The 14,334-nt window shown below is 40.5% G+C and overlaps 1 protein-coding gene across 5 annotated transcripts in view; it reads right to left on the minus strand.

The window, feature by feature from the left end:
* Positions 1–14,334, minus strand: part of LOC148347011 (BAR/IMD domain-containing adapter protein 2-like) — a 40,491-nt gene that overhangs the window by 1,805 nt on the left and 24,352 nt on the right. For 4 of the 5 annotated variants that reach the window (XM_088323734.1, XM_088323738.1, XM_088323736.1 and 1 more), the window contains 6 exons: positions 11,134–11,217; positions 8,506–8,644; positions 6,036–6,249; positions 4,235–4,312; positions 3,088–3,244; positions 738–781 (listed from right to left, as the gene is read on the minus strand). In XM_088323734.1, the coding sequence (XP_088179860.1) occupies positions 738–781; positions 3,088–3,244; positions 4,235–4,312; positions 6,036–6,249; positions 8,506–8,644; positions 11,134–11,217 (716 nt within the window). The remainder of the gene's footprint in view (positions 1–737; positions 782–3,087; positions 3,245–4,234; positions 4,313–6,035; positions 6,250–8,505; positions 8,645–11,133; positions 11,218–14,334) is intronic. The other variant, XM_088323735.1, reaches the window with a different exon arrangement.

Genomic DNA, 14,334 nt, shown 5'->3' on the forward strand with positions numbered 1-14,334 from the left:
TTTGCGCCCGTTATGCATTAGATGAATATTATTGGCAAAACCGTGGATTAAATTCTGCAAGTGGCTTGCTTGTAACAAAGTCACAACAGGGTGGTGGGCCCATTTTAATTTATGCATTGGGAGGATTAAACAAGCGGCCTTATAGCTTTTTTTTTGGTTCCTTTCTCATTCATATATACACATTTTCTATACAATTTCCTTTTCAGATAATATGTACCTTGGTTGTCAAAATCAAAATAAGTACATTTAATAAATGGAATATCTTAATGCATAAATTAATTTAAAGTATATATATATGTCAAGGGGCAGCACGGCGGCACAGTGTGGAGTTTCCATGTTCTCCCTGTGCTCGCGTGGGTTTCCTCCGGGCGCTCCAGTTTCCTCCCACATTCCAAAAACATGCATGTCAGGTTAATTGGCCGGTCCAAATGGTCCCTAGGTGGGAATGAGCGAGTGAGTTGTCTGTCTCTGTGCCCAGGCTGGCAACCAGTTCAGGGTGTCCCCTGCCCACTGCTCGAAGACAGCTGGGATGGGCAACAGCACCCCGTGACCCTACTGAGGATAAGCGGTTCATATAATGGATGGATGGATATAAAGTCAAATGAATCACCAAAATTTGAATGGAATTACCGTAATCCAGATTACATATTTTATCCAATGCCCAGAATCAAAAGTGGACAAAAAAAACATGGGTTTTGCAGTTATGACTTGACATGTATACAAACAAAGTTGCTCACCTGCCAGTGAAATCAGTAGCCGGGTCGTAATCCTCCGCCGCTACCTGTAAATGGAGCCGGAAAAAAAAGTGATAAGGAACGCAGTGACACTTTCCACCACTGCGAGGCAGCAAATCTCAAAAGATACGAGTGCTCGACTAACCACCGTCAAACAAGACAATTTTAATGCACACTAATGATATCCCATCTTCATACCTTTTGTAATCCTACCAGTGGCCTTCTCTGCTGGCCCAAAAATATTTGAATCAAGTAATGTTCATTGTATTTTGTCCATCAATAGCCATCAAATAATTCCAAATTGTCTGCCAGCTTCCATTATGGCCACCTCCTGGTTGTGCTGCTTCTAGATGTGCATTTTCATTTTAAAGCATTTATTCAATCACATTCCAGCCATTACTTGTTGCTAGGCTAAGAAATCTAACCAGACGTATTCAGGATGAGATTTGCAGGCTCTGGTCCATACGATCAGGCTTGGAGACAGCAGTTTGTGTTACCAATCAGATTTTGAGTTAGCATCTGCAAGGAAACTAGCCGGCTTTGAGTAACATCACTAGTTTGACAAACTGTGACTGGTTTAATGGCTAGTGGGCAGTAATCTACCAGAGTGTTAACTCCAGCAGCCAATAAACAAGGAAATGATATGGTTGTGTTGGTTTAATAGCGAAACGTTGGACAACTGCGAAGCGAGCAAGTGGTTAAAGGTTTTGTCTGTCACTTTCAGCCTTGAGTTAAGACCTTATCCTCTACCCCATTCCAACTCGATCCAAATTTCAGCTGGCCGGGGCTAAACTGTAAATCATCTATATGGATGAGCCTTTTTTAAATTTATTTTTATGACGCACCTATCATAGTTATTGTGCGTGTATACGGGTTTTTTCCAACTTAAAGTTCGTTACAAAGGGCAGGCCATAACATTTAAATACACCCCACACCCTTCAACTACCCTCTCCTGTTCTTGCTCAGTCTGAGCTCCCTGAAGGGACCACCATCTGGCTGTAGCGCCATCGTTAGACCTGATAACCAGGAGCAGTGGGGGCCAGGCGGCAAAATCACGTCTCCCCAATCAGATAAATTTCACATCCAAGGGCCAGTTTATAAGCGCTGATTCGTTCACAAACGTCACGGCACTAATTCGGTGGAGCTGCAGGCGTAGTTCTAAAATCCAAGGCACACCACTTAATCCTACCGACCAACTAACTAAAGCCAACATACTTGTGAAACACTGCAAAATCTGAACTTAACTGTTTGTTTGCTGCTAAAAAAAAAGTGGAAGTGGCAGGATAATATTACAGACTCAAATTTAAAAAAGTATCTAATCCTTAAACTCACGTTTTTTTTCCATCAAATATTTTATTACATGTTTACCTAGATTGTCATGTCTAATCTCGTATAAACAATGTACACTTTATTGTAATCAATGACAATAAAGACTTTCATTCAAGTCTATTCTTATTCCACTGTTTTTTACAGATTATTTTGACTCTCATTGTATTACATCCCATGACAACTTAGTAAAGAACGAGTATTTTTACTTCTAAATATGGAACGATGCAGTTTTGTAGAGAACAGTAGACAACCCTATCATTGCGTATCACATATACTACCCTCTCATCATGTCAAAAATGTTAAAATGCTTTCATCACTACCCTAGCAAGAGTGGTGACAAAATTTTCATTCAGAATGTGATGTGTACAGTAATATATATGTTTGTTTTGTTCGTCTGTGCGTCTGGCCACCCAAGAAAAGGAGGAGGGAGTTTAAATAGGACCACCATCTTTCACAGGCAGTCAGGTTACCCTGGATGTGATTAAATGCGAAATAAGCCGACTCAGCACTTTAGATTTCCTTTGATCAGCATTTTTTTGCAGAAAGACATTCCAGTCTCCCAGGCCAGAATCACATTGAATATACACACAGTCATTTACATGCAGTCACATAGGTTATAAAAAAAAAATGAATAAATAAATACATTTTACGACTTTTTGGTTTTGCTAACTCTGCAGCTTAGTTGGACAAAGAATGCTATTCAACGTATACATGTGCATGTTAAGTATTTGATGACTTAATTGTAAGCTTAAGCTCTTCTTGGCATTTTTTTCCACATCTAGGGTAACCCACCTGACTACCATTTCAGCATTTTTGTCAGTCTTACTCATTGAGTCTTTCATTCTGATATGCCAATGACTCTGCCAGAAAGGGAAATGCCCCCCAAAAATGGTTTCACGTCTCAACGGGGGTGATGCTCTAATGGCGCACAGTCATTCTAGCTGTCATGACATTGTTTCTCTTTTTGGTGTCTCAAGAGAGGTAAACAGATTTTTATGGTGGCATCTCAACACCCATTTTGCACCTGAGAGAAGCCCGGCATGGTGACGGTATACGGGCGATTTTGTCTGGCCAGCGGGTGAATGTGGTAGTCTGCAAAGGTGACGGCGGCAGAGGAGGTAGAGGAAATGGAGTCTCCATCCAGGAGGTTTCCTGTGCTGCTGCTCTTCCCAAGATATAGGCTGTGCAAAAGCAAAATAAATTGGTGGTGCATATTGGATTGTTAACTTGTAAATTTGAGTCACTTTTTAGTTTAGTTCCGGGAGTGGTTTACGTCACCCGTTTTCGGATCATGTGACCATTCAAGACGGCAATTACGAATATAAGCACATATTAACAACTGCCCCGAAAGAAAAGGCAAATAAGGGCAGTGTCAGCTCTATTTTTCTAGAAGACAGCATCAGGGCAACAATACTGCGAAGAATAGTGTCAGATTGCAACACAGCTTGCCTGGATAATGAGTCAAATTTTATTTGCTGTTGTCATTCCTGGAGGATTAAAGGATGCAGATGATACAGAAGGAGAAGTGTAGTGTTTTTTGACAGATAACTTCCACTGCTGTTCAATTTGTATGTATAAATTCAGGACTTTATTTGTGGGTGAAAAAGTTCAAATATTGTGAGTACGTTGTAAATATTCAAACAAGTACAGTTAAACCTGTAGTTTGGTCCTGGTATGTATTATATGAATAATATTGGAAAAAACCATGGACTCATTACTCTGGAATGGTGTCATAAATGTTTCCAGAAGTCACTGAGGTGTTTTGTATTTAGAGAGTATGCGTTGTGCAAAAGAGCAGCTTGCAGTTTTCCTCAGTGCCGAACATGCATGAATTTGAGACAGATTTACCATCGTGGATGTTGGGATTAATCATACAATTAAACTACACTTTTTTCAACTAATCATTCATTTGATTGGTCTACTGTTGCTTGGCAAAATGTTTATCCTACCACAAACACAAAATAAGATAGCACAGCAGCAGTGTTTAAAATTTAATTATAAAGGTTGTAGTACAGAATTCTTGTTATGTTATTACGACCTCATCGCTATTATTACTAACTGTTGTTCTTTCAAAAATACATATAAAACTGATTGCCGTCCGCACTTATCAGTAAAAAAAGGAACACTTCAAGTTTAAAAAGATAAAGTACCCGTAGAATAGAATGACTTACTTGTGAACAGGAAGATGTCTGTTGGCATTTCTGTCATCCTCGATCACGCGCGTATATGAGAAGGGGAACCAACCCCGCCTGAAAAGTCCAAAAGATAACACTCAAGTCAGCACTACGGCAAAGGTGCAGGTGTGTACACTTGCTAGGCTGCAACGATTTGTTGACAGTGTCGGGAAAAAAAAAAAAATAAATAAAAAAAAATCGATCATAGATATAGTAGACATTGAATACCATTGTTGACTATTTTCCCAAAAGAGGAAGGCATCTAACAGGAGAGTCGCATCTCTGCTGAAAGTTGTACATGCGGATCAGCATCTTTGTCTCAAGCGGCAACACAGTCAAAGAAATGGCGGCGTCGACATCAAGTACGTGTACCTCTAAAGTTTGGGTGCATTTCAGCCTGGATACAGCCAATTAAAAGACTACCTGCAAAGTTGACAAGGAAGACCTTGCGTACCATGGCCATAGCTCAGTGATGCATGAACATTTAAAGACAAGAGTCTGACAGTTCAATGAAACGGAGTGACTCGCCTCGGTAGGATTCAAGTAACGATCACGCCAATACGATTTTAATGACCTGCATTGGACATTTCATATTCGTATATTTAAAATAATTTTATAAGTCCCGATTTGTGTGTGTCTGTTTGTGAATTATAGGTTCCGAAACGGCTAAGCCTAATAGTATTACTGTCAACCAATGTTCCCTCCAAGCTGCGTGCATGCGCAATTGCGCACTGCCCGGAGCTTTTCCGCGCACAAGAAAATCTAGGCAGCTCACAAAAATGAGGACTCGAAATTGCTAATTAAGTCAAAGTTACAGTGCATGAAGGTAAAAATACACGGGTTCCCCTGACGCTGTGTTCTAAATGTGGTATTTTGAAGTCAATGTCGAAGTAGAGCGAAGTTGAGTAAAGTCAGTAGAGTTTTTCGAGAACCGGGTTCTTCGGCTTGGCTCACTAAAAAGAACTGGCCCTTTCGGGTCCCAAACGGCTCTTCGGGTTGTTTTTGCTTCTTTAATCCCTACACGGCGAAATATTACGTAAAATTGTGCACAAAATGACTTAAAGGAAGGTGGGAAATAGAACAAAAAAGAAAAAAAATACCAAAATGAAAAAGTAGTAAAAAGCTGAGAAAAAAAGGAAACAAAAGGAGAAAAAGAGAAAAAAAGAGCAGGAAAATTTCAGAAAAAAAGCCAGGGCCAAGCAAATAAGGGGAAAAAAGGTAAATAGAGAACAAAAAAACAAGAAAAAAGTAACAGCTAGGAAAAAATAAACACAATGAGATATATCTAAAAATGAGTTTGAAAAAAACAGGGAAAAAGAGGAAAAAGTTTGTGTTGCATTCAAATAATTTCCAATTATATCAAGTTAATCTTGTTGCCAACATTGTACTTCCACTGAAAAATGTAATTAAACACAGTTCTGTATCGTGCAACCGACTAAATAAGCCCCCCAAAATGTTAGTATTATGCGATAAAATATACCAGGAATAAAATAAATGGAAATCTTGTGAAAGAATAGTAAAAACAAATGACGTTTATAGGCCCTGCAACCTTTGCAATCGTAGATTAGTCAATTCATTAAAAAGTGAAAAATAATTTTGCTTTGCCAGAAACTCAGCAAAATGTAACGTGATGTCAAGTTTTGGACATGTTTGATAGTGATTTAGTTGCCACACTTGGGGTTGCTGTTGCTCATAGTTGTTTCAAGCTTTGCTCACCGACTTTGTGTGAACGCTCAGACCCATGGAAAATTAGAGGGAACATTGCTGTTAACCCTAGTTTGTTGCAACTAACACTTACATGTGTGTCTTCTCGTTTTCGCCATAGTGCCAGCCATCGCGGGCCTCAGGTACAAGCAGCGTGACGGCCTCGCCTTGCTGGAAGCTGAGCAGCGTGTTGTTGTCACCGGCCTGGTGCGAGAAGAGGGCTCTGACCCGAGTCCTTCGCACGCCGCGCTCCTTCCTCTCCAGGCCGGCAGCCATCGAGCTGGAACGCGGCAAAGTGCGGGAATCTGCTGGCGGAGTGAGAGGATGCACGTCACACATTTCACACAATCTGCGTTAAGCGATGAGTGATGTCAAGCAATCCTGATGAATGAGCACGTGCTGTTAATTCATGACCACAAGCCGGTGATTTTTTGCTACAATTTACAGGGTTTGAACGGGTGCTTGTAAATTGTTTGAATTTTAGAGTTGCACTTTGAAAAGTGCTTGAATTTTGGGTAAAGTGCTTGTCATGCTTGAAATTAGATTTAATTCATTCTTCCTTTTATGGAAAATAATTTCCACCGACTATACCGGGGGAAAACAACAGACATTACATTTTACATTACATTTATGGATCCGTTAACCGCAAGGGTCATCGGAGCACCAATGAGGACGCAACTCTGGACTGCTTTCTCCACTGTTGATGGTCCCTGGCCTGTTCTTGGGTCGTGGCACAGTTGGCACCAGTCCATTTTTTAACGTTGTCGGCCCAATTCTTTTTTAGTCTTCCTCTATCCTGCCACCCTTGGACTGTGCCCTGGAGAAAAATCTTGGCCAATTCTGATGATCTTGTGACATAACCATACCCCTACGGTTTCCGTCTGCGCACAGTTGACAAAAGTTTCTCATAGGCTCCAATGTGCTCTCTGATGGTCTGGTGCAGTTTTGCTTGTTACATGGCAGAATTTAATTTGTAACCCATGACTTTATCTTCTCCAGGTGTTTTCCCACAATCTCTTCAGCTGCTTCATTGTCATAGTCTAAGAGAACTTCTTGGTCAGGGTTTCAACAGCTTCGTCCAAGGAGAAAACTTCCCACCAATAAAGGCCAGGAAGGTCTCGACTACCTGTGTGTGTCTTTCAGTTGCCCAAGGTCAAACTTGATCTTGGGTTCAGTGTCTTCTTGACCTTCTGGAGGTGAACGCAGAAGTTCATCATGACCATGTTGTGATCACTTACCTCATCGGCTTGCTGTATTGATTCCACTTATGGAATGTTGTAGAATCATGATGTAGTCAACCTGACTTTAGTAGATTATATCCTGGGGATGTCCATTTTCTAGAGTTCTTGTGGTTGCAATGAAAAAATATGTGGAGCAGTACACGAGGATGGGTTGAACAATACCTTGGTACAGTAGTCACAGGAATTCAGGTGAAACATATCATTCTTTGTGTTTAGGATGACTGACAGTCTTTCTTGGCTGTTTTTTTGAATGTCCATGCAGTGCTGATTTAAAGTGAGTTTGTCATCCAATGTTACTCCCAAGTATTTGAAGGTGTTCATTGTACCAACTGTTTGTGTGTTTATGATGATAGAGTGTTGGGGTTAAACCATTTTTCTTTCGCTTTACTGACATTGATTTTGAGGTGAGCGGTTATGCACTATTCTGAAATCATTGATTGTGTTATGGTTATTCAAGATGGATTGACTGTCAGAGAGGAGTGCAAAACTGGCTGTGTTTCCTGAGCATTTTAGATAAGTTGCAGTGGGTGGAATGCTGCAGCAGTCATTGTGTAGTGTGTGTACAGGAAAGGGCTCAGCATGAACCAATTTCAAGCATTTACAAGCATTTACAAGAGAGTACCCGGTTGGTTTGGACACATTGAGAGGATGGATGAGGAACGAATGTTGAAGAGGATCTCCAGACCAGAACTCAATGGAAGGAGACCAAGAGGAAGGCCGCGATTGATGTGGATGGTTGGTGTTATGAGTGCACTGCAGGAAAGAGGTCTAAATCTAGTGAAAGCTAGAGCTATTGTTGGTGATAGGAATGAGTGGAGAGGTGTTGTAAAAGGATAGTGGGATGTTTGGGCGCGTTCAAAGGGATGTGCAGGGCACCTGTATGATGCGGCAGAGGTAAACCAATGAAAGCTGTTGGGCCCTGCTGTTGAACAGAAGAATGTGTTGTGTCACCCTGACCTGAGTGACATGGTCGCTTTCTGGTGTCCCGTTTCATCTGCTGGGACGAAAGCATGACCAACTTGGGTGCCGAGGTGCCTAACTTGTTTGGGTGTTTGGGCATTTGGGTTGGCCATGGTCCAAAAATGTTTGTGTGTGTTTTTTTGCAATTTTTTTCCCTTGTATTTTCTTTGTTATTGTATGCTGTCGATCACCCCTCTTGAGGGATGTGACCAAGGTAGGTACATAGATAGAACAAGCATTTCACCACAAATTCAAGCACTTTTCAATCTTTGAAAACACAAAATAAAATTTCAAACATTTTTTAAAGATTTCAAACACCCGCGAACTGGCTCCTCTTGTGACAAAAAGCTTCTGCCCACTTACCTAGCGATGCTATGCTCTTAGCGGGCGCCGTCTTTCTTATGGGCAGCGTGTTGGAATAGGACGTCTTGCCATGTGGCACAGCCGCCATTTTCGGCTCGGGCCACTGCTGGAAAAGTTCGTTCCCACCTTCCATCAACCTCTGAGGTCAAAAACACAAAATTGTTCCAACCTTTTAGAGGACATTGGAAGATCATTAACAAGCCAACCCTTGCATGGTTGCATTTTTTCGATATGGCCCTTCAATAAATGAGCGACAAATGACTTGAGCAGTTTGGGACCAATGCGTTTACGGAACGACCTTACTTTTCTCTGCAAGGAGTACCGTAACGTGTTTATACATTTTTTAACTCTTCTCTCGTAACTACAAGGAGAGTCGCTTGTTTTTCCGCGCCTTTTTAAATTGCAAATTCCTGGAAACTCTAGCATCACTATCATTGTCACATACAACCCTCGATCTGCCAGCAAAATTTTCTGATGGGTGGGCGTGTTTTTATTAGGATACAAATAAGTGAATTTCTCCTCATGGTGATATTCTCTCCACAGTATATAACGTATTTCTTCCAATACCACTGGACTATAAACTAACTAACCAATAACAAACGACTAGACCAACAGTGATACAGATGACATTGGATAATACATTAGATTTTATTTCATTATCACACTAATTTCCTTCACAGGGCGCATTGGAGAAAACAAAGTTACCCTGAAAGATATAACTAAGTGCAAAAAAGCAGGATGAGAGAAACTGTTTGGTGAATCTGTTGATAAATCAAACTTTCCGTTTATTTATATATTAAAGGATAACTGTTTTCTACATTCTGGCACCAAAAATGGTGTGATAGATAAAATCGAATGCCTTTTCATAGGTCATCTGTATCACTGTTGGTCAAGTCATTAGGTTTCGGCGCTTGCATCGCCGGGACCTGGATTATGTTTGTTGCATACAACATTTTGCCATTTTGTCCAGGGATGGAATTCGAATGCTGAATCATTGCACAAATGCGGTAGTATATCGTAAAACCTCTTGTAGTAACGCAAACAAATACTGTACGCTTTCCCCCTTTATTCCACCAGGATATGAGGCACACTATCAAATTTCTTAAATTGGGGTTTTAGAATGTGCCTCTTTAGCTCTCAAAATATGGTACTCACGTCTGACCCGACTTTAGAACTGCAAAATACTCAAATCAGGTGGTAAACTCATACTGTATTTAGTTGTGTGTTACCAGTAGCGAATTGTAGGCAACGTGTGGGGAAGAGGCTTGGCTTGTACAAGGACAACTAACCAATAGAAAATCAAAGGGGCAAAAATGAGCACATAGAGTTTTTTTTCTCTCCAGGCATAGTCTATGTCATAGACTATGCCTGGAGAGAAAAAAAATGTCTTGGACAGTACTTAAAAATGGAAAAAGTGGTTTGAAGCCCAGAGACAAAATGGATACGGTGTGTCTTGGATAGTGTTAGTTTGCAAGCCATTTTCCTTTTTACTAACTTTTACTTGTGGCGATTTTAAAGCAAGTATATACTGTACTTCAGGGGTCGGGAACCTTTTTGACTCAATGAGCCATAAAAGCAAAATATATTAATTTTATTTTGGGAAAGAGCCATATATTATGAGACAAATTTACTATAATGCTAAACACGCGCCCCAGACAAAAACTTAGTCTTCAGCACATTTATTTTTGATGATTTGATAAAAATTATGAAAAGAGAATAATGCCAGAGCCCGTGTCCCAAAATCAACAAACATACCAATTTAAACTTGTGTCTTTCTTGCAATTACTCAAGATCGGTTAAACTCACTTTGACCCTTTTTTTTTATACATATTGGTTTCAAAACCAGATGTACGCAGTTATTTTGTAAAAACGTCACAACATTCTGCAAAAAGGGAGCCTGATGTGCTTATCTATGGTGCAGACGGCGTAGGGCGAGAGATGGGAGGGAGTGCTTGCACTTTTTGCATAGCTCCACCCATCCCTCCCACTCACCCAATCAAAAAACTTGAAATTCTCTTCCGGTGTTTTGGCGTATTTACAGTGTGTTCTGTGGATTCATCATAAGGTATCTGAACACTGAAGACAGATAATATAGTGAGGTTTAATATAACGGATTCATTAGCGATGTACAGCCAGAACGAGTTTTTTTTTTTTTTTTTTTTCGTGTGACACCTTGACTGTAAATTGTAGTGACAAACGTGCCCTATATATTCTGCCAAGCATTGCTTCAAAATCAGCTTTGGTATGGCTCTGTGTGTACCTGAACAGGATTAGTGGCTTATGTTTTGGACGAGATGGAGAAAATTAGCATGCAATCAAATTTGTCTCCGAGCCACAGGTACTCATAGAAAGAGCCATAGGTTCCCGACCCCTGCTGTACTTTGTAACTACATTCTTACTTTAAGAGCAATACTGTACTTTTGGGTGTCAGTATTCTTGGCCGGGTAACACAATTACTTTTGAAATGATGAAATGAAGTAACTACTAACTGTAACTGATTACAGTTTTTCAGTAACGCACTAACACTGCTAACAAAAAAGTACTTAGTTTTCCAATTCAAGCGACTGTCTATTTTGATTTTAGGGAATATGGCATTGCCTGATTTGGTCCAAGGAAAATAGTCTTTACCTGTGGGGCGCCGCTTCGGAGCGCCGCCATTTGTGGAGATGCAGCCAGAGTTTTTGCGCCCACCTCTTGCATGACACCGCTCACCTGATGTGACAAAGAACATTTTTTGTTAAAACAAACACCGTATTTGTTCATGTATAACACACATTTGTATGGAACCTCTTATTTTTTTTAAATCACAAATTAGTATAAAATTTGGTTTCAATTTTTCTCAGCTTGTACTTTGATACAATGGTAATTGAACCTGGGTCAAAGCTGTGAGAGTGCTGAATCCGAACCACTTGACAACGGAGGTATAGGTCAAAGTTTTTCAACCATTTTCGAGCAAGGGATTTTTTTTTCATCGAGAACAATCCCGCGGGACACTGCCAGTCAATGCCGTTGGATCTCCGCTAAAAATAAATTCAAATGAAAGATACCTTTTGCTAGACTGCACAGGCAAACTAATTGGATAATTTTCCACAGCACAGTATGACAATTAATTACTGTTGAGCAGCACAGTGGTTAAAAAACACTGGTATAAATAACACAGAGGCATTAGGTTAACTTTAACAAAGTGTTCTTAGTCATGGTGCCAAAGACGAAATTTACTTAAAATGTGCATTTCACATGTTAAAATAAAAATCAATTATATTCTATTATAGGCATCGTAAGTGACAAATGTTGAAGACGTGCAGCCAGGATTAAAATGATTTATTGACAGTGTAAACAATGAACACGATACCAAAATATATTTGACAATGTATTACTCAATGTCCTTCAAAGTCATGATCCTTCATCAGACACAAGTCATGTATGTTTTTATAGCCTTAATCGCAAGGAGTCTCAAAGGGCTGCACAGATCACAGGCTTTTGCAAACCCTTCATGAGGGCAATGAAAAACTCAAAAACCTCAGCATCTTTTTGCATGCTTTTATTTCTTTCAGGACGACTTTGTTTTTCCTCCATCTTCCAACATTCGTCTCTGGTACTGTGACTCAAGTTAGCATAATAAAGGTAAAAATCCTAATGACTCTTCAAATGTTAGCTAAATCACTTGTGTTGCAGTGGTATGGATACAGCGCTCATCCGCCATGACTCAGGTTCGATTCCTGTTGCATCCAATGTTTTGCGATTGTCGTCAGCAATATTTTCGGCTGATCAATCATTGCCCGAATACAATATGGAACTATATTAAGGCAAACCCTTGAGCACAAAGTTCGAGGTCTTTTTGGGTACAAAAATGCCGTTAAAAACAAATAAATACAGCATACGCACACCAAAACACACAAATTAAGGAATTCCCGTCAGAGGCGTCGCCATGGCAACAGTCTTCTCTGGACCAGGGAAGACTTGAGTGTTACATCATCACTTTACAGTAGTTCCTCTCCCCATCACACCGTCTCCCGCCCACTTTCACACAAACTAGGTCAACAAGCTCAGCAATTCCAACTAATGTCTTGTGATGTAATATTTCACATCTAGCTTTTTAACCCAAGTTTGAAATGTCAATTCAATTTTTGAACCTCAACGCAGGTATAAAGCCTTGATGTGAGGAAAAACTTTGAGGAGGAGGCGGGAAAGTGATGGGAAAAAAATCCCGCCCGCTACAGCCGGATGACCTTACGCAACAGGAAGTGTGTCACATAACAGCCAGTGGCGCTCAAGTGTGAGACAGCGCCACTCATGGCCCACGCGCACGGTTTATATAAGGCACCGACGCATTTGCGCCCCATTAGCATACTTATTAGCTTTACAGATTGCCTTTTGCAGGCCTAAACTTTATAGGTAGGACAATTTAGCCATTTATTTTGTCTCAAGGTGACATCTGAGTAGAAAACAGCGACTAGTCTGCAGTCGCTTTACATGTACAGTAGTATAAAAAAAGTACTTGAACCTTTAGGCAACTCTAACATAACAGTAGACCAGGGCACAGTGGTTGAAAATCACTGCTGTAGAGGTAAGATCGGGTCTAAAAAAAAAAAAAAAAAAAAAAAAAAAAAAAAAAAAAAAATTCCCGACCGACCCGGCACCCCGAGTATTAAAGCCTGAACAATTAACTTGATTTGACTGACCAAGCTCAGAGAATGTTCATATTTTATCTGTTAGGGCTGGGCCAGGCTTCTGTCCCACCCTTTTTTTTTTTTTAGATAAAAATATCCACCCATCATTGGCGAGGCGGACTGCTCTGCGCGAAAGGGGGACTGAATCCACCAAAAGAATGACAAGTGTGTCATACAAAAAAAGAAGGCTGCGAGAGAAGCCCGGCCTGGCTCGGCCCGAACCTGTACGTAATGAGTTACATTTTGGGCCCGACCTGAATTCCGGTCTAATTTATACCTCTAAGGGAACGCAAACAATAACATAAGGGGGAGGAATAAGTAACTGAACCCTCTACCTAAAGAGATTAGCAAACAATTTAAGTCATGTGTGTGCCCAATCACTGATGAGTGGGGCTCAAAGCTGCCCTGCTCCTTATAAAACACAGACCTGGGGAGAATTGCCTTAATGAGGGGTATTGTGTGATGTGCTCCATGGCTTGCTCAAAAGAGCTGCCTCAAGACCTGCAATCAAGATTTGTAGGTCTGCATTAAGCTGGGTAAGGATACAAAACCAAGTCTGAAATTCTGCACTATTTTCAATTGACAGTCAGAGAATTTGTCTACCAACATAAAAAGGAGTGGCTGTCTACCAAAGAGACGCCAAGAGAGGTGAGAAAAAGAACTCTTGAGTGTCTAATAAATACTTGCAGAAATCAGTGGCACAATCCAATATCTCTGTGCAGCCATCAACTATATTTAAAATGATTGCAGAGAATGGTGTTCATGCCAAAACTCCACGGAGAAAGCAGCTGCTGTATACAAAAAAAAGCATCGCTGCTGGTTTAATGTTCGCAAAAGAGGTACTTGGACACTCCCCAGAAGTTTTGCTAAAATATAGTGTGGACTGAAAGTTGAATTGTTTGAGAATAACACACAACATCATGTATGGAAGAAAAACGGCACAGCTCACTAACATAATCACCTCATCCCCATGGTGATGCAAGGTGGATGGTGCATCATAGTTTGGGGGTGTTTTGCTGCCTAAGGGCTTGGACAACTTACAATAATTTATGGAAAAATTAATTTAAAAGATTATTGTTATGTTTTACAGGAAAGCCTGAGGTCTTCTGTCAGGCATTAGAAGCTAAAAAGACGATGGATGCATCAACAGAATAGTTAA

The sequence above is a fragment of the Urocampus carinirostris genome, chromosome 19 (genome assembly GCF_059441175.1).
Source record: "Urocampus carinirostris isolate Australia breed hairy pipefish chromosome 19, RoL_Ucar_1.0, whole genome shotgun sequence".
In the NCBI taxonomy this organism is placed as follows: Eukaryota; Metazoa; Chordata; class Actinopteri; order Syngnathiformes; family Syngnathidae; genus Urocampus; species Urocampus carinirostris.